This window comes from Brassica napus, chromosome C4 (genome assembly GCF_020379485.1).
Source record: "Brassica napus cultivar Da-Ae chromosome C4, Da-Ae, whole genome shotgun sequence".
Lineage (NCBI taxonomy): Eukaryota > Viridiplantae > Streptophyta > Magnoliopsida > Brassicales > Brassicaceae > Brassica > Brassica napus.
In genome coordinates this window covers 62830247-62849700 of record NC_063447.1, presented here as the reverse complement: position 1 = coordinate 62849700, position 19454 = coordinate 62830247, and the positions used below count along the sequence as shown (strand labels likewise).

General features: G+C 38.7%; 4 protein-coding genes across 5 annotated transcripts; 3 read left to right on the top strand and 1 right to left on the bottom strand.

Annotated features, from left to right (window-relative positions):
* Nucleotides 1-2075: 2075 nt before the first annotated feature.
* LOC106392319 (universal stress protein PHOS34) lies at nucleotides 2076-8633 on the top strand. The gene is made up of 4 exons (XM_013833135.3): nucleotides 2076-2395; nucleotides 2510-2604; nucleotides 8137-8258; nucleotides 8342-8633. The coding sequence occupies exons 1-4, from the start codon at nucleotides 2212-2214 to the stop codon at nucleotides 8427-8429; spliced, it is 489 nt and encodes a 162-aa protein (XP_013688589.1). The 5' UTR covers nucleotides 2076-2211; the 3' UTR covers nucleotides 8430-8633.
* A 2693-nt stretch (nucleotides 8634-11326) lies between these two features.
* LOC111205564 (pectinesterase inhibitor 6-like) lies at nucleotides 11327-12426 on the top strand. The gene has a single exon (XM_022701637.2). It carries the CDS (start codon nucleotides 11706-11708, stop codon nucleotides 12315-12317), a length of 612 nt encoding a protein of 203 aa, XP_022557358.1. The 5' UTR covers nucleotides 11327-11705; the 3' UTR covers nucleotides 12318-12426.
* Nucleotides 12427-13685: 1259 nt separating this feature from the next.
* LOC106394340 (UDP-glucuronic acid decarboxylase 4-like) lies at nucleotides 13686-14908 on the top strand. The gene is made up of 3 exons (XM_022700414.2): nucleotides 13686-13988; nucleotides 14113-14187; nucleotides 14416-14908. The coding sequence occupies exons 1-3, from the start codon at nucleotides 13875-13877 to the stop codon at nucleotides 14737-14739; spliced, it is 513 nt and encodes a 170-aa protein (XP_022556135.1). The 5' UTR covers nucleotides 13686-13874; the 3' UTR covers nucleotides 14740-14908.
* A 502-nt stretch (nucleotides 14909-15410) lies between these two features.
* Nucleotides 15411-18010, bottom strand: LOC106392322 (caffeoylshikimate esterase). 2 transcript variants are annotated; one of them, XM_013833139.3, is made up of 8 exons: nucleotides 17783-18010; nucleotides 17584-17674; nucleotides 17477-17509; nucleotides 16604-16750; nucleotides 16261-16529; nucleotides 16048-16146; nucleotides 15735-15876; nucleotides 15411-15668 (listed from the first exon to the last, which is right to left on the bottom strand). In XM_013833139.3, exons 1-8 carry the CDS (start codon nucleotides 17807-17809, stop codon nucleotides 15499-15501), a joined length of 978 nt encoding a protein of 325 aa, XP_013688593.1. In that variant the 5' UTR covers nucleotides 17810-18010; the 3' UTR covers nucleotides 15411-15498. The 2 variants fall into 2 exon arrangements, with proteins under 2 accessions (XP_013688593.1, XP_013688592.1); XM_013833138.3 differs by having other exon boundaries at nucleotides 15411-15876.
* Nucleotides 18011-19454: the final 1444 nt, after the last annotated feature.

Sequence of the window (19454 nt, the reverse complement as noted above, 5' to 3'; positions counted from 1 at the left end):
AAAGAAATCTTCAAACATTTAATTATAAAATGGAATATGAAAATTATACCTCAAATAAAATCAAAGAAAAACATAAAAAACTGCATGCCACTAAATTTGCTAGGAACTCAACGCTTTTAAAACTGAACTAGATTTGGACCCGCACAACCGTGCGGGTATTAATTTTCATGTTTATATATATTTTACATAATTAGAATATATTTTTAAGTTACTTATATATTTAAATGTTTATATATAATTATTTTAAATATAACAATTTGATAGTTTTCATGCTGTAAGTTAATTGATTATTTCAAATCATCACATATATTTGGTATTTTTTAATATATATATATTTTAAAATTATTTTTTATTCAATTATTATGACCCCGAACCGTAATTCAAAGCGTTATATTTCCTTTATCAATATATTTTTATGTTTATTCATTTAAGATAATAACTATATATATATATAAAGTTTAAGATAAGTTTATTTTATACATGAATTATCTAATTTACTAATGTTAACCCATTCAACCAACATATTATATTTCTAGCATAAATTTTTAAAAGTTGTGAAAATAAAATATATTAATTTATCAGTTTAAAATAATTTTACCATATTTAGTTAAATACAATGTTTTATTTTAAAATGATAGATAAAATAGTAAAATTTGATATAATTTTTTTCATTTTATAAAAGATAACTGAGTATATATATATATATATATTAATCTATAATAACATTAATTTCATTATTAATTAAAAAATAAGTGAAAATATTTATATACAATTTTTGATAATTAAGATATTGTTATAATGTTTTTCAACACATTTAAAAAAAAATTAAATATATATATTTATATTTTAAATTAAAAGATATCAAATTATATTATGATTTAAGTAGTTAAAAGATTATATATTAGCATTAAGGAAATACATTTAATAAAAAATTTAAATGATGATCCAAATAAAAATATCACACATGAATCAATGTGAGTTTGTTAACCCATCCGGGTTTTTAGGAGTCGATGTTATATTAGGAATGATATATTATTAATCCATATTATTAGTAATAAATGAATGATAACTGATTTCTAGTGAGAGTCCATTTTTTTAAAAAAAATCACACATGAATCAATGTTGTGACTTCTGTTTTAATATATAAGATGTGTCTATCAATTTTTAAAACATAATAAGTTTACGGTATATTTTTTCATTGAATAGATTGTTTCAAAATTTCACATGTATTTGTATCTTCTTCTATATATATATTTTCGGATTATTAAAATTGTAACTATATATATAAATATTAGTAAAATATTGTTTAATTGTCATATTCAAAAATATTGTAATATTTCACAAATTTAAAAAGTTTTTAAAAAATTAAACTTTTTCGCTTCATGGATTTATATTATCGAGAAAATAATTAAACATTTAGTTTTTGTTTAATTTTTAAAATAAACTATATAGTTTAAAATTTGTTTTCATTGGTTTAAGTTAGTAAAGATTAATCATTGTTAGATAATATGATTTTTGTTATTTTAAAAAAATCTTTATAATTTTAAAAGTTAACATCGAAAAATATTTAAATAATTAACATATGGAGATATAGTATTACGACATTAAATTATATTTATTTAATTTATATTATCTATAAATCCAATGAATCATTTATTGGTTAAATTCAATTATTGATAGCCCAATAAAAATTTCTGGTAGGCCCAAAATTTAAATCATAAGGTTAGAGATTAAATTAGAGATTAAATGTAACATGATTTTTTACGAATATGTCCATTAGGTCTATTTTTTTAAAAAAAATCACACATTCATAATGAAAGTTGTTATATAAAATTGTGTCTGAATTTAACGTTGAAGGGTTATACATCATTACCGAGACAAAGAAAATGATATAAAAAAATCTAATATCATTTGGGCTCTTTTTCTTTTTATGATATAACAATAACAACAACAAGAGGTGTGGTATTATGGTAAAGAAAGTAGAAAATATTATTCGGTGGAGCAAGCAGCAGCAGCAGATACTATTCGAAAATTTTACTACATAAAAGAGGGGATAAAGTAAAGAGGACCATCAAAAGTATCGCATTCCTCTTTCACGTGTACACAAACTCTTTCTCTTGGGGTATAATTAAGGTGAAAGCTAAGCTCTGCTAGATCATTTTGGAATCTTCTTCTTCTTCTGTAAGCTCAAGCAAAAGGGCGTTGAGAGTCATGGCTACCGTAGAGGAGAAACCGCTGATGGTCGTCGGTGTGGACGAAAGCGAGCAGAGCACCTACGCTTTGGAGTTGACGCTCGATCGCTTCTTCGCTCCCTACGCTCCCAATTTTCCGTTCAAGCTCTTGATCATCCACGCCAAACCTAACGCAGTCTCCGCCGTTGGTTTCGCTGGTCCCGGTACGTAAGCTCTTTGATCTTTGATGGACTAGACTAGACACACTCGTCTTCTTCTTCTTATAGCTAATAGGATTCTGTTTTAGGGAGATAACTTGTGATGTTTTTGGTTTTTAGGAATTGTGGAGGTTGTGCCTCATGTTGATGCAGATTTGAAGCATACCGCTGCTAAGGTTGTCGAAAAGGCCAAAGGAATCTGTGAGAGCAAATCGGTACGGATGATGAGATTATTTTAGAAGACTATATAATTGGAAACTAAGAGCATGATTATCCGGTGAACTCCTTTTTGGGTTTCTAATTTTTTTTTTGTTTTATCTGATTTTTTTTTTAAAAAACAATTAAAATCGCACCAATTGCAAGCTGCTACGTGTCGGTGGGGCCCGCAAACAGTGCACAAAACCCATCTGAAGCGGTCCTCAACTCACGTCTTCTGTCACCGTTTTTAAAATATTGGTGGAGCCCACACACACCTTTTTGCCTAAGAAACCGTTTTACATACTGCAATAATGCTGCTCTAAGAGCATAATTAACCCGGAGTTCTTAGGATGAAGTTTTTAACTTTTTTAGTTAAAAGTTAAGAAACAGTTTCTTAACTTCCGCTAAGAACCCCAATCTAAGAACTCCGGGTTAATCATGGTCTAATACATGTGTATTACTTCGTTATTTATTCATCGGGTATTGTTATATGAGGTTTAGGTTGTGTGAATCAATCAAAAGCATCAAGCTAGCTAGACACTAGTCCTTCATACTGCCAGGAGGATGATCTCCATCACAGAGAACTCTCTAACCACCACTACTCTAGGAAGGAGGAAGGGAGAGATTTATCTAGGACTTCACATCGCTCTGAACCTCAAGAAAAAAGAGGTAGATCAGCCTCAGGACGAGAGGAATCAATCTCTGGACCGGTACCTAGGAACCCAACTGCAAGGGGGATTCCCCTTCAGTCTGATAAAGTTCCAGCAACCCAAACTATCTTCGATGAAGCGGTCGAGGAAGTTCGAGAGGCCATGATCCAGTACACACAGTGCGCTGATCCAACTGAGAGCGCAGCCCGCAGAGAAAGACTGCGTCTGGCTGAAGAAAAAGGAGAACTAGAGGAAGCTGCCTCACTTATGATCCAAGCTCGCTTGGAGACAGAGAACGGCACTCTTACTGGAAACCCAAGGGAGGAAGAAGAACTCCCATTGACTGAGAGGATTCCAGCTACTCTTAGACTTGGACCTATGGCGCCTCTATCACTCTATGATGAAGAAGGTCCATCTGCTGAGAGAATTCCAGCAGCCCTACGACTAGGTCCTGTGGAAATTCCGCAAAACAGAACTGCAATGCAGATCACCACTACAAAGGAGAAACGTAAACCGGGAAGACCTCCTGCTAAAAAAAGGACCATCACAAGCCCACAGGGGACGAAAGCTTCTAGTTCCCGAAAGAGAAAGATCCAACAAGCAAAACCACCCCCGGCCCGTAGAAGACTACTAGCAGAACCGGAGAAAGGGCAGACATCAAGAGCACGCGCAGATAAACCAAGATCATCTCGAAAGACCACTAGGACAACAACTTCAAGCGCCAACTCAGATGACCAGCCAATCTGTAACATGATCCCAAGGGCGACCAGAAGGAAGATGGATTTTCAAGATCCATCTCATCTCGTTCCTTAAAGATTGCTAGCTGGAACTGTCAGGGGTTAGGGAATCCCCGGACAGTTCGTCGACTCTGTGAGATGAAGAAAAGCACATGCCCGGATATCATTTTTCTCATGGAAACCAAAAATCCCGACAACTTTGTAATTGAGAAAACGAAGCAACTGAAGTACGACAACATCCACCTCATACCACCTACCGGTCATGGAGCAGGGGGACTAGCTCTTTTATGGAAGCAAGAGATTAAACTGACTGTAATAAGCGCTTGTACGAATCTCATTGACACTTCCATTGAATATGAAGGAAAATTATTCTATGCTTCCTTTATTTACAGAGACACGGATAAACCCAAACGGAGACTCTTATGGGAACATCTCCTATCTCTCAACGCATCTAGAGATGCAGCTTGGTTTATAACCGGGGATTTCAACGACATAACCTGTGAAGCCGAGAAAGACGGAGGGCCAACGAGAGCTGAAGGATCTTATACCAATCTCCGGACCTTCTTCTCTGAGGGAGATCTGTATGACTTACAACACTCAGGTGATTGTCTCTCTTGGCGAGGGCAACGTGGGGACTATCTTGTTCGCTGCAGACTTGACCGGGCGGTTGTAAACAGCTACTGGGCGAAGCTCTTCCCAAAGGCCAGATCGCAGTACTTAACTTATGAGGGATCAGACCATAAACCCATTGTCCCTTTCTTTGAACCGGATAAGAAGAAACGAAGAGGGCTCTTTCGTTATGACCAGAGACTCCGAGACAATCCGGAGGTCAAAGAACTTGTCAACAAGGCATGGAAGGAAGCCACTAACTGCTCTGTCCATGACATGATTAGTTTGGTTCGAACTGTGATAGCTGCGTGGACGAAACAGCGATATCAAAACAGTCGACTCCTTATCGAGCAAAAACAACAAGACCTTGAAGAAGCCCAAACATGTCAAGCAAATGACATAGCACTAATTGCCACAATTGAAAAGGAGTTAAATGATGCATACGCGAAGGAAGAAGAGTACTGGAAACAGCGTAGCCGCCTCCTTTGGCTCAACCTTGGCGACCGTAATACGGGGTTTTTCCATGCCACAGCAAGGAACAGGAAGAGAGCCAATGCCTTCTCTGTTATTGAGGATTCAGAAGGCAAAATGGTATATCAGGAAGAGGAGATTTCCCAGGTCATCATCTCTTATTTTCACCAACTGTTCACGTCTTCTTCGAGGGGAAATCGAGAAGAGACAGTGTTCCATGCCTTATCGCCAATGGTGACAGACGAAGAGAATGAGAGCCTCATAAGACTACCTTCTCCTCTAGAAATAAGAGAAGCCGCATTCTCGATCCATGCTGACAAAGCTTCGGGCCCCGATGGCTTCTCGGGCAGCTTTTTCCACACAAATTGGGAAAACATCGGAGGGGAAATTGTAAAAGAAATTCAAGCTTTCTTCACTTCGGATGTATTGCCGGCGAGGATCAATGATACTCATATCAGGCTAATTCCAAAGGTGCAAAACCCGCAGACAGTAGGCGAATATAGACCCATTGCTCTTTGCAATGTGTACTATAAAATTATTTCAAAAATCCTAACCAAGAGGCTGAAACCGCTCCTCTCCGGAATCATCTCTGAAAACCAGTCCGCCTTTGTCCCGGGAAGGGCAATCTCCGACAATGTCCTCATTACACATGAGGTGCTTCATTTCCTTAAGACGTCTAAGGCGGAGAAAAGAGTATCCATGGCCGTGAAAACGGATATGAGCAAAGCTTACGATCGCCTCGAATGGGATTTCATCGAGTGTGTGTTTCGACGTTTAGGCTTCCACCAAAAATGGATTGCTTGGATTATGCAATGTGTGTCAGCTGTTACGTACTCCTTCCTCATCAACGGCTCGCCTAGAGGAAGAGTCACACCGAGTAGAGGTATCCATCAAGGAGATCCTCTCTCACCATACATCTTCATTTTGTGTAGTGAGGTCCTCTCGGGTCTATGTAGTAGAGCACAAGAGGAGGGTTCTATCAAAGGAATCAAGGTATCTCGAGGGTGTCCTCGAATAAACCACCTTCTCTTTGCCGACGACACAATGTTCTTCCTAAGAGCAGACAAAAAAAGTTGTGAAGCTTTGAATCGAATCTTAGTTCGATATGAGGAAGTCTCTGGACAATCTATCAACACAGCCAAGTCCTCGATAAAATTTTCGAGATGGACTCTAGCGACGATAAAGGTCTCGGTAAAGGATACATTGGATATACAACAAGAAGGTGGCGTTGGAAAATACCTTGGTTTGCCGGAGCATTTTGGGAGAAAGAAACGAGATCTCTTCTCATCGATCGTGGAACGTATCAAACAAAAAGCCAGTGGCTGGTCTAACCGATATCTCTCAACGGCCGGGAAGATGACTATGGTAAGAAGTGTCCTATCCCCAATACCATCTCATGCAATGTCATGCTTCAAGCTTCCAGTATCACTATGCACAAGGATCCAATATGCTCTCACAAACTTCTGGTGGGGCAATGGGAATGGAGTTAGAAAGATGTCATGGGTGGCATGGTCGAAATTAACACTCCCCAAAGAGCATGGAGGTCTCGAGTTCAGGGATATTCAGAGTTTTAACGACGCATATCTCACAAAGCTCAGCTGAAGGATCCTAAACCACCCAGATAGTCTACTTGGCCGAACCCTTTTAGGCAAATATTGTTCTTCGGAGCCGTTTCTCTCGGTTGACCTTCATGACGGCTGCTCACATGGATGGAGGGGAATCATCACGGGACGGGATTTAATTCTCCAAAACTCTGGCTGGGCCATCGGTAATGGACATAGTACAAACATCTAGGACAAGCCTTGGCTTAGTCTAACAGAGCAGTTGCGCCCAATGGGTCCAGCACCTGAGGGGCTCCTCACACTTACAGTAGCAGACCTCTTTCACCCAGATGGTAACGTATGGGATGTGGAGAAAATTCGTCAGATCCTACCCTTTGAGGAAGACAAAATCCTCTCTCTCAGACCCAGTTTGACAGGTGCCCCTGATAAACTAATTTGGTTGAAAGATGTCTCTGGCACCTATTCCACAAAGACTGGATACATAGCAGCATTAGCGACGCAGCCGGAGCCCATAGTGGCCACACAGACCGATCAAGAATTTGACTGGAAGAAGAATGTCTGGAAGCTACAGACAGCTCCTAAAATCCAACTCTTTGCTTGGAAAGTCTTTCATGGAGCTATACCCTGCGGAGAGCAATTACTTCGAAGACATATCATTGTGAAAGGGACGTGCAAAAGATGTGGTAGCCTCGAGACAATAGAGCACCTGTTCTTACACTGCGAATTCTCCAAACAGGTTTGGATGTCCGCTCCAGTTCAACCATGTATCGAGTATACCGATGAGACGGACTTGCGAAACGTATGGAACAGCTTCTGCAGCAGACGATGCTTACCCCCATCTGGAATTGCAGTAGGATCCTTGGCACCCTGGATCCTTTGGCAAATTTGGAAGGCCAGAAACAACCTTGTCTTTAACAACAGGATAATCACTATAGAAGATACACTATCTATAGCAGTCGCAGCAGGCGCTGAATGGAGCAGAGCGCAGACAAAAACCCCGCTCGTGAGCAAGAAGAATCTCATTACAAGGACAGCTCAGTCAGATTGTGTTCGAGTTAGATCTGATGCAGCTTGGCATGAGACCAAAAAAGTTGCTGGAATAGGATGGACAATAGAGGATCGCTCCAGGCTCTCCTCCTTTTCCCTACCTGAAAGGTTCGTTAACTCTCCCAAGAATCAGAAGTGAATCGGACTCGTCCCAACTTGTCAAAGCTTTGACAGAAGATGGTTCTTTTGCGGAGATCTATGGTGTCGTGGCCGACATTAAATCTATCTTCTCCTCTTTTGAATTTGTTTCTTTTACCTGGATCTCACGTGAGAGTAACAGGGTAGCTGATAGTTTAGCAAAGCAGGTTTTGTCTGCTGAACTTGCTATTATGGCTTCAACAAATTCTGCTTAAGAGCTTTAATGAATGAAATATGTTTAAAAAAAAAAAAAATCTTATCTTTTATTTAGCTCCCTAGCTAGCTAGGCGCAAACTACCTTCTTCTCAATTAATTATTCTAGGTTTGATGTGTAGGTTCATGACGCGACTATGGAAGTTTTCGAAGGCGATGCAAGGAATATCCTGTGCGAGGTTGTGGATAAACACCATGCTTCTCTTCTTGTTGTGGGAAGCCATGGTCATGGAGCAATCAAGAGGTAAGAAAATTAATTCATCTTTTAAAAATATGGTACTCCTTGGTGAACTTGACAATGATCAATCACTTGTCTGTTTGGGACAGGGCGGTTATCGGGAGCGTGAGCGACTACTGTGCCCATCATGCGCATTGCTCGGTGATGATCGTCAAGAAGCCTAAGATCAAGCTCTGATGATCACCCAACAGCCAAAATAAAGTCTCTCCGCCTAGTCAAATCAAAATTCGGTGAAATAATGTTTACCTTGATGTGAAATGATTCAAGACAATATTTGTGTGTGATTGTTTATTACATGTACTCTTTTTATCATCAGTGTACTTTTCAGTATTCCTAAACTATATTATTCCCGTTTAGTAATGATGTGGGTATCTTTCTCTATTACAAAGAAAAACTTTTTTTTTTTTTGGAACAAAGAAAAACTTTTTTTTTTGATAAACCCTATCGGCTTATCCGGTCGGCCCCGGGAGCAACGCACTTAGTGCTACAGAGTGGACTAGCCCGAAAGCGTACCACACTGTCTGACCCGAGTTTGGAATACCTTTAGACTAATGCCAGGGGGTGGAGCAATCATCTGTTATGGCCCACCATGTAAACCGGGCCGAAGCCCAAGCCTAGACTGGCCAAGTAGTGATAATTTAGTTCCCAGGACTGATGTGGATACACACCAAACCCCAAGAGATTACCACTAGGCTACCACCACCACTTGGTTAAAAAACTTATCATAAAGCTTAAATAACTTATCAAAAACTCTGATATGAAAGAATGGCAGTCTGGTTTGGAGCTGAATGGGTCGTTGGTTGAGGGCTAATTGTTGGATGCACTCTTCTATTCTATATGATATTATGTTTGGGTGCCTTTATTCGAACATTACCCTCACGATATCATCATCATTACCAAAATGTGGTTAGGTAGTGAATTTGGGCTCTCGTTCATTTTCAATGCCAACACACATCACAATATTAAATGTCATCCTACCGGTTTAGATAACGATCTTGTAACCGGTCCTTTTTTGGGGTATTCAATAATTTGATGATTATATATATACTACAAGTTATAATTGTGAAACTAATTCCACTTCAAAAATGGTCTATTAGATTTTTTTTTAAAACTAAAATTTCCCTCTTGCTTCAAGGAAAACTATAATCAATTCAATAATTCACAAACACATCAAATGATTAGGGGATCAAAGAATTAAGCTTAAAGAGTTACCAATCTGTCGGCGTCCAACTGACTTTTTTCATAGTCTTTTTAACTTTCATTATAGCTTCTCACCTTTCTCTTGCTTCCCCTGCAACCCTCAAAATTTAGAAAATGACTATTTGTGTTCGTTCATTAATCATTCATTAATCCATTAGTTTTATAATCTAGAAAGCAAAATATTTTTTAAACTTAAATCTACGTATGGTAAATGGTAAACGAAATTGAAAACTACATCATATACGAAATTGAAAACTACATCACCTTTCTCTTGTGGTAGTCTATACTTTTTTTTTTTGTAACACAAACTTATATTATAAAAGGTTCAAAGAGCAACGTTTACAACTGAAGCAGAAAGTCCCGGAGCCCTGTTCGACGGTAGAATGAAACTAGAAAACAATACAGAAAAACTAGAGATAGAACCATCTAGGGGCGAGTCACGCTCAGCAAAATGAAGAAACCCAAAGAAAAGCTTCACTTTTGTTCCCATGGCGATTGTTCGAAAGAACAATTGATAGTCGAAAACGACGTTGAAACACCTATACGAAGAGGTTGGAATGTTGATTGGCAAGAACTTTAGGTGAGAAGCTCCAGATCCGTAGACAACATTGAGAGAACTAAGTCCTATTTGACTTGATTTGGCGCTGAAACAAGTACGATCAGCTTTAAACCCAACATGGCTTACCGAATAGACTAGGTGAATCTCAAGCTCTAACTTCACCTCCAAAGAGGCGCTTGGGGAAATGAGGTTTGATGACAGAGCTGAAGGTTTAATTGGGTCCAAGACTCGGAACTCAACATTACCGTGTCGAGCCCAACAAGTTGTAACCGAAGACCTAAGCAGACAGTCATCACTCTCGTTCAACCAGAGTGTGTGTGAGCAAACATCGGATACGAGGTAAAAAGCTTCGGGATGGATTGGTCTCCGTGTAACAACTCCGGTGTGAAAGTCGCATAGTTGTGAAGAACCGTCGATGCTTGAGACGGCGTAATGTGATGGAATCGCAGCGGTGATGGAGTTAGTAAATCTGGCGAGTCCACACTCTTGCACAATAGTTCCAGCGACGAGGAGATCGGGAAGGCCACAAATCCGGCTTTGCGAAGAACCGTCGATGCTTGAGACGGCATAGTGTGATAGAGACGCAATGGTGAAAACTTCGTGAGGAAATCTGGCGAAACAACACTCTTGCACAATAGGTCCGGTGGTAACTAGGAGACGAAGATCTAATCGATGTAGCTTAGCTCCATAGAAACCTTGGTGGGATGGAGCTGCCTCAATGTTGGGTGTATAATCGGTGGCATAAAGACATGTGAGGAAGCTAGCGGGAGTTGGATGGAGGCGGTGGCTGGAGTTGGTGACTCGATCCGGCGAAGGGGAGAGACGAGATAGAGAAGTGCTCTGACACAACCTCCGAACTGGCGACGGCGACGTAAAACCCAAGACGAGGTTGACAAGGAGATCTGGCTCAAGGGGCTCTGCATACGTCGGATCTAACTGAAGATTTTTCATGGAAAGCATAGATCCGCAGGTTCGAGGCTTGACTATCCCGGGATGGAACGGAAGCACGGAGAGTGTTAGCAATGGAGAGCGACCGTGGTTGGAGATGGTCTCAGGAAGTGTGGAAAGGTGGGAGCTTTTCATCACTGTTAGAAGTGGAGGCGGAGGGGGAACCTGGAGGTAGGTGGAGCTGAGAACAGGGGCGGTGGTGACGGAGAAACTCGACGAGACGGCGTTGTTAGAGACGACGCTGACCACGGAACAGAGACTGAGAACCACGAAAAAGGGAGCAGAGGACGGTGAGGAGCGAGCGGTGGTGCAAATGGCCCGACGCCGGCGGCCAAAGGCCTCTCCGGCGCCGAGGGAAATGATGTGCGGCGGAGTCTCTATCGGGAGAGAGTTAGGGCGAGCGTGCTTAGTTACAATATATCTAACTAAGGTTTATCACGCTAGGTGGTAGTCTATACTTTAAATGGTAAAAGAAATGGAAAAACTGTATCATATACCTAAACCCAAATATGGCTGGTGGACTTTAAATCATATAATGCTTAATCGTTATAGTGATTACTATAAGAACTACAAATGGACTTCCCCATATGCTTTAAAACTTCAAGTTCACGTCCTTGTATCTTAATTAATAAAGGTTAAAAGTTACGTAATAATCCCATCATCCGCCCCTTCCTGTATATATATAGTCCCTGGCTAGATCTCTCTCTCTCTCTTTCAATCTATAATAATATCTTTCTTCTAACCACATGAATTCTTTCATCACGTTTGCTCTTCTCTCTCTTCTTCTGGCACTAAACTCAAACCCGTCGTATGCCTCCGGGCGCAACCACACAGACGATACAAACGCGTGTAGGGTGACGCGATACAGCAGGTACATTAAAAACGCGTGCAGCGTAACGCAAAACCAACAGCTATGCTTTCGAACGCTATGGCCGTTTGCAATCGTCGCTAAAAACAACTCGAGCAAGTGGGCCCGAGCTAGCGTCGCGGTGACCATAACGGACACCAAACAGATCCTAAGACTCTTGCTGAAAACGCGGAGTTCGGCGGTTGGGAAACGCGAGAGAGTCGCGTTATCGGATTGTCGAGAGCTATTCGTGGACTCCCTTGGCAATCTATACAAGTCACTCGCCGTTCTCCGGAAACTGGACGCCGACGAGTTTCAGCAGCAGATGAGCGATCTCGCCACGTGGTTAAGCTCTGCACTCACGGATGAGGACACGTGTCTAGATGGGTTTGAGGAGACGTCGATTAGATCGTCGACGGTGAGAATGATTCGGAGGAGAGCTACAAGGTGTATGCAGTTATGCAGCAACGCTCTGGCGCTACTGAACAAGCTTGCTTATGATGGCTTGTAGTCTACGCTATGGGCTTTATCTTTTTTTTGAATGAATACGCTATGCGCTTATTATTTTGATAACAACATATTATTATTACACACGATGAATTATACTACATTTAAGCAAATTATCATGGATTAATGATTTCATAGTATTTTTTTTTTTTTTTTGATCAACAAACTTCATTAGTGCAAGTAGTTAGGCAGATGCCATTACACAAACTTCACCTACCAAAATGTTTTTGGCTAGGCTATCAGCAATGCTGTTTTTCTCTCGTGAAAGCCACTCAAAGGAGATAAAATCAAAACATTCGACCATAAATAAAATGTCAGCAACAGTTCCATAGATCTCCATGTTTGAATTTCCTTCCTTGATAGCTTTGACAAGTTGGGTTGAGTCCGATTGGCATCGGATTTCTTTGATTTCCAAGTTCCTTTTTGATTTCATAGTATTTACTCCGTTTTTTCTGGTCTCTCTTTCTCTATTTTATCGAATTTTGTTTTTTATATACAGATGTATGATCGATCAGTCAAACCGAAATATTCAAACATCTTATAGCCATTTTGCCATTCTGTAAGTTTCATGAAAATTTACAGAAGAGATAAATAATTTTTTTTTGTTTTCAACTACATTTCAGAAATGTTTTAGTGATTCATAGTTTATTCATTATCTAACGAATTCTTCGTTCCACAGAATAATATATCATGGAATGATGAGTATTGCGTTTAGTTTTTTCTTATAAGCATATTCATTATACATACGGATTTAAGTTCGGATGGTGAGACGACTTTAAACTAAGCCATAAGTCATAGTCACATAGCTACATGTCCTATATACTGAATGAGTCCTGTCGGTTTATAAAGTCGTGAAAATCGGAAGTGTACATTTATTCGTGGAATGTAATCATAATCAAATTTGCCCGAATTTGGTTATGCTATCTTGGTTATGATTATTCTTATACCATAACATATTTCAAAAAGAATATGATTTAAGCATTAGTACTATGCTTTGTGTTGGATTATCACCATTCAGCCAACCTTAGTATTTCGCATCTCATTTTCCATTTTACCGACACCAAATCTCAATGTTTGGTCATGTGATTTCATACTTGTGTCTACAACTCTATTTTCATTGTTTGTCATGTGGAATTCGTATTTGTTTTTCTTTATGTCTTTAATACTACAAAGGTAACGATGTATACAAAAATTAAAATGTAAAGAAAATGTCATTAATTGCCAAAAAAAAAAAACAGGTTGTATTTAATTTTAGGGGTTTATGGTCAACAATAAATTAATTGGTTAACGACAAGTAATAAATACATAACAAAAAAAAATTAAAAATTCATTTAAATTTAAAACTAATTATTTAGTTGTAATTGGTCAAGAAATGGACGCAGATAATAACGGATGGCTGGTTTTGTTTTTGGTTTTAACGTCTGAATTCAATAACAAATTGTTCAATGGGAAAACATCAGATGGGAAACAAAGTGGGTGGCCGGTTTAGAAGAAACATTTAATCCCCATCGGTGTTCGGAGTTGTTACGACGAAGGGAAGCGTACGGCGGAGACGTTGGCTATGGATTACCACAGAGGCGCCAATGTTGAGGTTAGGATAGCTCGGATCTTCAATACTTACTGGCCTAGGATGTGTATTGATGACGGTCGTGTCGTTAGCAACTTCGTTGCCCAGGTAACAACATGCCTTTTCTTTTTTAGATTTTAACACTAATGCTTTTTGGCATAAGCATGAATAGTAGATTAGATCCAATGAGATTAATCGAAAGATGATGATTTAAGTAAATGGATTGGTGCAGGCATTAAGAAAAGCGCCATTGACTGTTTATGGCGACGGTAAGCAGACACGGAGCTTCCAGTTTGTCTCTGATCTGGTATACCCCTCTCCCTTATCTTAGTTTGTTATATAATGTACATTAACTTTGAGGATAGGATGGATGCACTTTAAATATCAAAAAGAACAGAAAAATGTGGCTTTAGTTCGTTATTGTACACTTGTTTTCTTGAGTTGAAAAAATATATACTGTATAGAGTTTTCTTATTTGTCTCCCCATTACCTTGGCTTGTTGTTTATTTAGCATTGTCAACTTAAATGTGATTAGGTGGAGGGTCTGATGAGGTTGATGGAAGGAGAACATGTTGGCCCATTTAACCTTGGCAACCCTGGTGAATCCACCATGCTCGAGCTCGCTAAGGTGGTTCAAGAGACGATCGACCCGAACGCAAAGATAGAGTTTAGACCAAACACAGAGGTCGACCCACACAAGAGGAAACCAGACATCACAAAGGCCAAAGAGCTTCTTGGTTGGGAACCAAAGGTCGCTCTCCGCCAAGGGCTCCCTCTTATGGTCAAAGATTTCCGTCAGCGTGTCTTTGGCGACCAAAAGCAGGAGACCATCACCACTTCTTCTTCATCAACAGAATAAAAGCAATTAGCCAAGGTCTGAGCACCTATATATAAACAACTCACAACTCAGGTCGTAGGGACAAGATCTTCATTTTTGTTTTACCATTTCCTTTTTTTTGTTATTTGTGTTTATTGCCGTTTTGCTACTTCCGTGTGTTAATGTAGTGGAGATCGTACCTCACACCCGATTTTTCAACATTTGTTTTTTTTTTTTTAATGAAATCCTAAGTTACTAAACACAAATGACTAGATCACGGGCAGACAACCTCTAAAAGAATACTTTGTCAACTTCGAAGTCACAAAAAATGTTTAAACTCAGAAGAACACAAATGACTAGGTCAAGAAAACAATTCTCCAATGGCTATCTCATGGAGGTGCATATCAGTTGCCTCCAGGTAGCTCTCAACTTAAGCAAGTCTTTGCGTTATATATTGACTTGGTTAAGTAAGTAGTCGATCAGGAGCTTGCAACATCCTTTCGGATATATAATATATATCGTTCAGACTTCAAAGGGTGCACTTCTTTAGTTCTTCCACACAAGATAAGACCTCACGTATCAACCGCTACTAGACAATCACATGTCTCCGATTTCTTCCTCAACTCATATGTCTTTCGCATGATGATGGTTACAAGTGAATATATACCCCTCCTAATCGGGCCATATATACATTTTTCTAACTTTGAAACCCATTTTTAATAACTCAACTCTTATTCCAATAAATAGACTGAGAAACAACAGTATCCTCTCCTCTGTTTTTTTGAAATTATTACATTTACATTACATAGCACCACCAGATCGAGGAGCCAAACGTCCACCGTTCAAACCGCATAGGAGATTCAAGTAGCTACGTTTAGCCCTCCGTTTACCGTTACTTGTAACAATATCCCTCTCCACACTAGCAGTGGCAGTAGCTCGTACAGGAGTGACACTGAGAGATGCCGGGTCATCTGTTCGACGGTCAAGCCAATTGGTGATGTCAGCAAAAACAAGATCCACATTGTAGTCAGGCTCACCTGACGTCAGAGCATGCCACATCCCAGGATACAACTTGAGAGTCTTGTCTCTTGAGCTAGCTTTCTCGTACAAGGCTTTGCTTATCTCTGGATCCGTCACTATATCTGCTTCTCCGTGTAACACAAAAAACGGCATCGTTATCTGCAAAAAATAACCAAATATTCATTGACGTGTCTTCTTGCTCAAGTAATTTTTGTTAGGGGTGAGATGAGACCTAAGAAATTAATACGTGTATATTAAGTCAAAGCCAGTTTGCTTTCAAATAGTAAGCTCACGGGGAACTTAACAAATAAAAACTAATCAAAAGTGAACCTCATCGAGACTGTCTTCGAGGTTCATGCTTGTCCTAAGCATTTCAAGTGCTGTCTTGAGCCTAGGCTTGTCTTGATATATCAGCTTGTTGTTCTTTACCTGCATTTTACCACCAAAACTATCTCTGTCTAGAGCCAATCTCTACATGATGGTGAGAGATTATTTATACTGACTATAAATATATATATATATATAATATATATATATTGAGACCTTTTCTCGCTTGGCAAGGTCCTTGAAAGCAACATTAATCACGTTCTTTGTTGGAACTATTTTCCATTTAGGTATCATCTCTTCGACTCTAGTTAACAGATTGATCACCACCGGATGTGGCTTCACCTTCTCTGATATCTTGCACATAGGAGCGACAAGAATGGCGCCGTTCCAAAAGGAAGGATCTTTCTTGTGAAGCAATAAAGTGACTGCACCTCCCATGGATTCTCCATACAAGAATCTGCCTTTCTCCATGTACTCCTCTTGCGCTGGCGTCGCATGAAAATTAATTAAGAACATAGGTGGGTAATTAAGGGATGGTAATAAGTAAATAATGCCATACCACAAATAGAGGTGTAATAGTCGTAGCAATCATTTACAATGTTTTCAAACTTCTTGATGTAGCAACGAGCTCCCATGGACCGACCATGACCTTCATAGTCCATACCAAAAACCGCGTATCCTGCTGAAGCCAGTCTGACTCCGCATTCTAAAACCGTACACAATGTGTTGGGTCAATATTAGGTAATTAGTTTCAAACTCCTACCTAGTAGAATCAAGTTTATCAACCACTAAGTCATAGATGGATGGTGTTTATACTTTATAGTTCATGCAACACATAAGGATACAAAGAATTAAAAATAAAAAGCGACTATTCAATTCATATCGGTTACTCTCTGACCAAGGAATGACCAGAAATTAAATGCAATTAAATAACCAAAATGGTCTAGGGTAGTTCTCCAACCCAAACCAACCAACCACCAAAGACTTGTTGACCGCTGATACTAACACAATCCCTCCATCTATCAAGAAATATTATTATCACACATAAACTATAAATGATTATAGGGTCCACAATGAAAGCTAAACAAAAATGTCCCAGCATGATAAGCTTATAGTTAAACATCTCAAATCTTACCTCAAATGATATGGTACACAGGTCAAAAAATTCAAAAATTGTTTGATTAGCATGTTTTTGGATGAATGCATTAATTAGATGTAAATCCAGCAAATTTTTTTAATACTGGTATTCAGTGAAAAGTGGAAACAAAATATGTTAATTTTATGAATCCCCAAAAAATTAATGAAAGATTTGCAAGTATCAAATCATTAAACACCTGGTTTTCTTCGAATATTTCAAAATGCCTAACTTAACACACAGACACTACACACATCATATAATGCATGCATGTGGTGAAGAAGATAAACCATATACCTCTCATGGAGTCGCTACACTCCATTCCGTAACCTGCACAAATCACCAAATTCGTTTTTTTAACTCACCAGAAGTTCTTTCTATTCTTATATAAAAAATAAATTTACCATGGCAGAGGAAAACAAGAGCTTTGGGAGAAGAAGATGGGATCCATCTACAAGCAAACAGCTCAACACCCCTCGAGTTTTTTATGTAATCCTGTTTTAAGAAAACATGATATGGAGACTCAAATCATTATGCTTTCACACTCATTTACAAATATTAATTACTCTCTGGATCTGGGAGTGATGAGAAAAGAGAGAGAACCTCGTGGTATTGGAATTCAGACTTCATGTGTTGAATCGGAGGGCAGTGAGGATCTTTCGAGTTTCTTTTTGCTTCTCTCTCAATCACACTAGCACACGGGGAAATTAGGACGCTGAAGAAGGTTTTATGAGGGCGGTGTAACCTATATTTTTATAGAGGGCAATTCTTTTCTTCTTTTTGGTGTTATTATTTATTTCTTTATTTTATTCCAACTATGGGTAATCAAATTAACAGAAAAATGAAAATTTATCGACGTCATACTGAGTGTGTGAATTTAAAAGAGACCCATCCATTGGTCAGAAATTCCACAAAACATGTACGTAATGTAATAACCACTTATAACTTTTTTTTTTGATATTTACGAGGAGTTTCTTGGCCCCCACTTCGTGGATCCAGACTTGTCACGTGGTAGGTTTAGAGCTTTTGGTGACCGCTTTGGATCAGGCCACGTGTTGGTCACTTCGGGCCGAAAAACTCATGTGAAAATCTCGGTGGCCAGTGCGAATCGAATCCAGGGCCGTACTTGCAGCCGCAAGCCGTATACCACCAGACTAACTCGTCCTGGTTAACCTAACCTTTTTTTTTGTTTGCTAAAAACAACTTACAACTCTTTCGACATTTAATACGAAGAGATCATCCAAAGGACAAAAGTCAACACAACCACGTCCATTTTTAAAAAATATCCTACGGACCAAAAAATGATCATAATTTCACGTACGTATGATCCCAACGTCTGCTAATTCCGCCACGCTAAATCTCTACTGGAGAATTGTTTACTTTACACCTTCCCTCCTTCAGTTTTTCTTACGCATCCATTACGGTCGTAGGGGGTCAAACCCATAGATTTTGAAAAAAATTCAAAAAAATAATTTTTTTATTTTAATGCATAATTGCTTCTTTCAATAACATATTATGAAGGTCAAAGAGGTTTATAACCTTTGTTGTCTCCGTTTTTATAGAGAATAACGATTTTATACTGGTTAGTCAACCAATTTAGGGAGTATTATGAAGTTTTATTAAATTAATTGACAAAAAAATTAAACGATGCCCATGTACAATGAAAGAGAGTTTAGTATACATTAATACAAATGTAGAATATGTTTAGAAATTTTTAAACAACACTAATGATCATAGGCTTCAGTATATACAACATTTACCAAAAAATTAAATATATTCGTAGGGACCCATAGATTTTGAGAAAAATTCAAAAAATGAAAATTCTATTTTAATGCATAGAGTTGCATCCTTCACTCACATATAATGAAGGTCAAAGAGGTTTGGAACCTTTGTTGTCTCCGTTTTTCTAGAGAATAGCGATTTTATAGTGGTTATTCAACCAATTTAGGGAGTATTATGAAGTTTTACTAAATTAATTGACAAAAAATTTAAACGATGCCCATGTACCACGAAAGAGAATTTAATATACATTAATACAAATGTAGAATGTGTTAAGAAATTTTAAAACAGCAGTAAAGATCATTGGTTTTAGTATATAGAGCATTTACCGAAAAATTCAATATTTTCGTAGGGGTTAAACTCATAGATTTTGATAAAAATTCAAAAAATGAAAATTCTATTTTAATGCATAGTTGCATCCTTCAATAACATATGATGAAGGCCAAAGATGATTAGAACCTTTGTTGTCTCCGTTTTTCTAGAGAATAGCGATTTT

What these genes read in the sequence shown, in the direction of transcription:
- LOC106392319 (XM_013833135.3), top strand. Translation starts at nt 2,212, where the DNA reads ATGGCTACCGTAGAGGAGAAACCGCTGATGGTCGTCGGTGTGGACGAA. An exon ending in CGTTGGTTTCGCTGGTCCCG is followed by an intron (nt 2,396 to 2,509) that starts GTACGTAAGCTC and finishes TTTGGTTTTTAG; the next exon opens with GAATTGTGGAGGTTGTGCCT. An exon ending in GGTCATGGAGCAATCAAGAG is followed by an intron (nt 8,259 to 8,341) that starts GTAAGAAAATTA and finishes TGTTTGGGACAG; the next exon opens with GGCGGTTATCGGGAGCGTGA.
- LOC111205564 (XM_022701637.2), top strand. Translation starts at nt 11,706, where the DNA reads ATGAATTCTTTCATCACGTTTGCTCTTCTCTCTCTTCTTCTGGCACTA.
- LOC106394340 (XM_022700414.2), top strand. Translation starts at nt 13,875, where the DNA reads ATGGATTACCACAGAGGCGCCAATGTTGAGGTTAGGATAGCTCGGATC. An exon ending in TTAGCAACTTCGTTGCCCAG is followed by an intron (nt 13,989 to 14,112) that starts GTAACAACATGC and finishes GGATTGGTGCAG; the next exon opens with GCATTAAGAAAAGCGCCATT. An exon ending in TCCAGTTTGTCTCTGATCTG is followed by an intron (nt 14,188 to 14,415) that starts GTATACCCCTCT and finishes AAATGTGATTAG; the next exon opens with GTGGAGGGTCTGATGAGGTT.
- LOC106392322 (XM_013833138.3), bottom strand. Translation starts at nt 17,809, where the DNA reads ATGAAGTCTGAATTCCAATACCACGAG. An exon ending in GTGTAGCGACTCCATGAGAG is followed by an intron (nt 16,751 to 17,476) that starts GTATATGGTTTA and finishes GTACGGTTTTAG; the next exon opens with AATGCGGAGTCAGACTGGCT. An exon ending in CTATTACACCTCTATTTGTG is followed by an intron (nt 16,530 to 16,603) that starts GTATGGCATTAT and finishes ATGCGACGCCAG; the next exon opens with CGCAAGAGGAGTACATGGAG.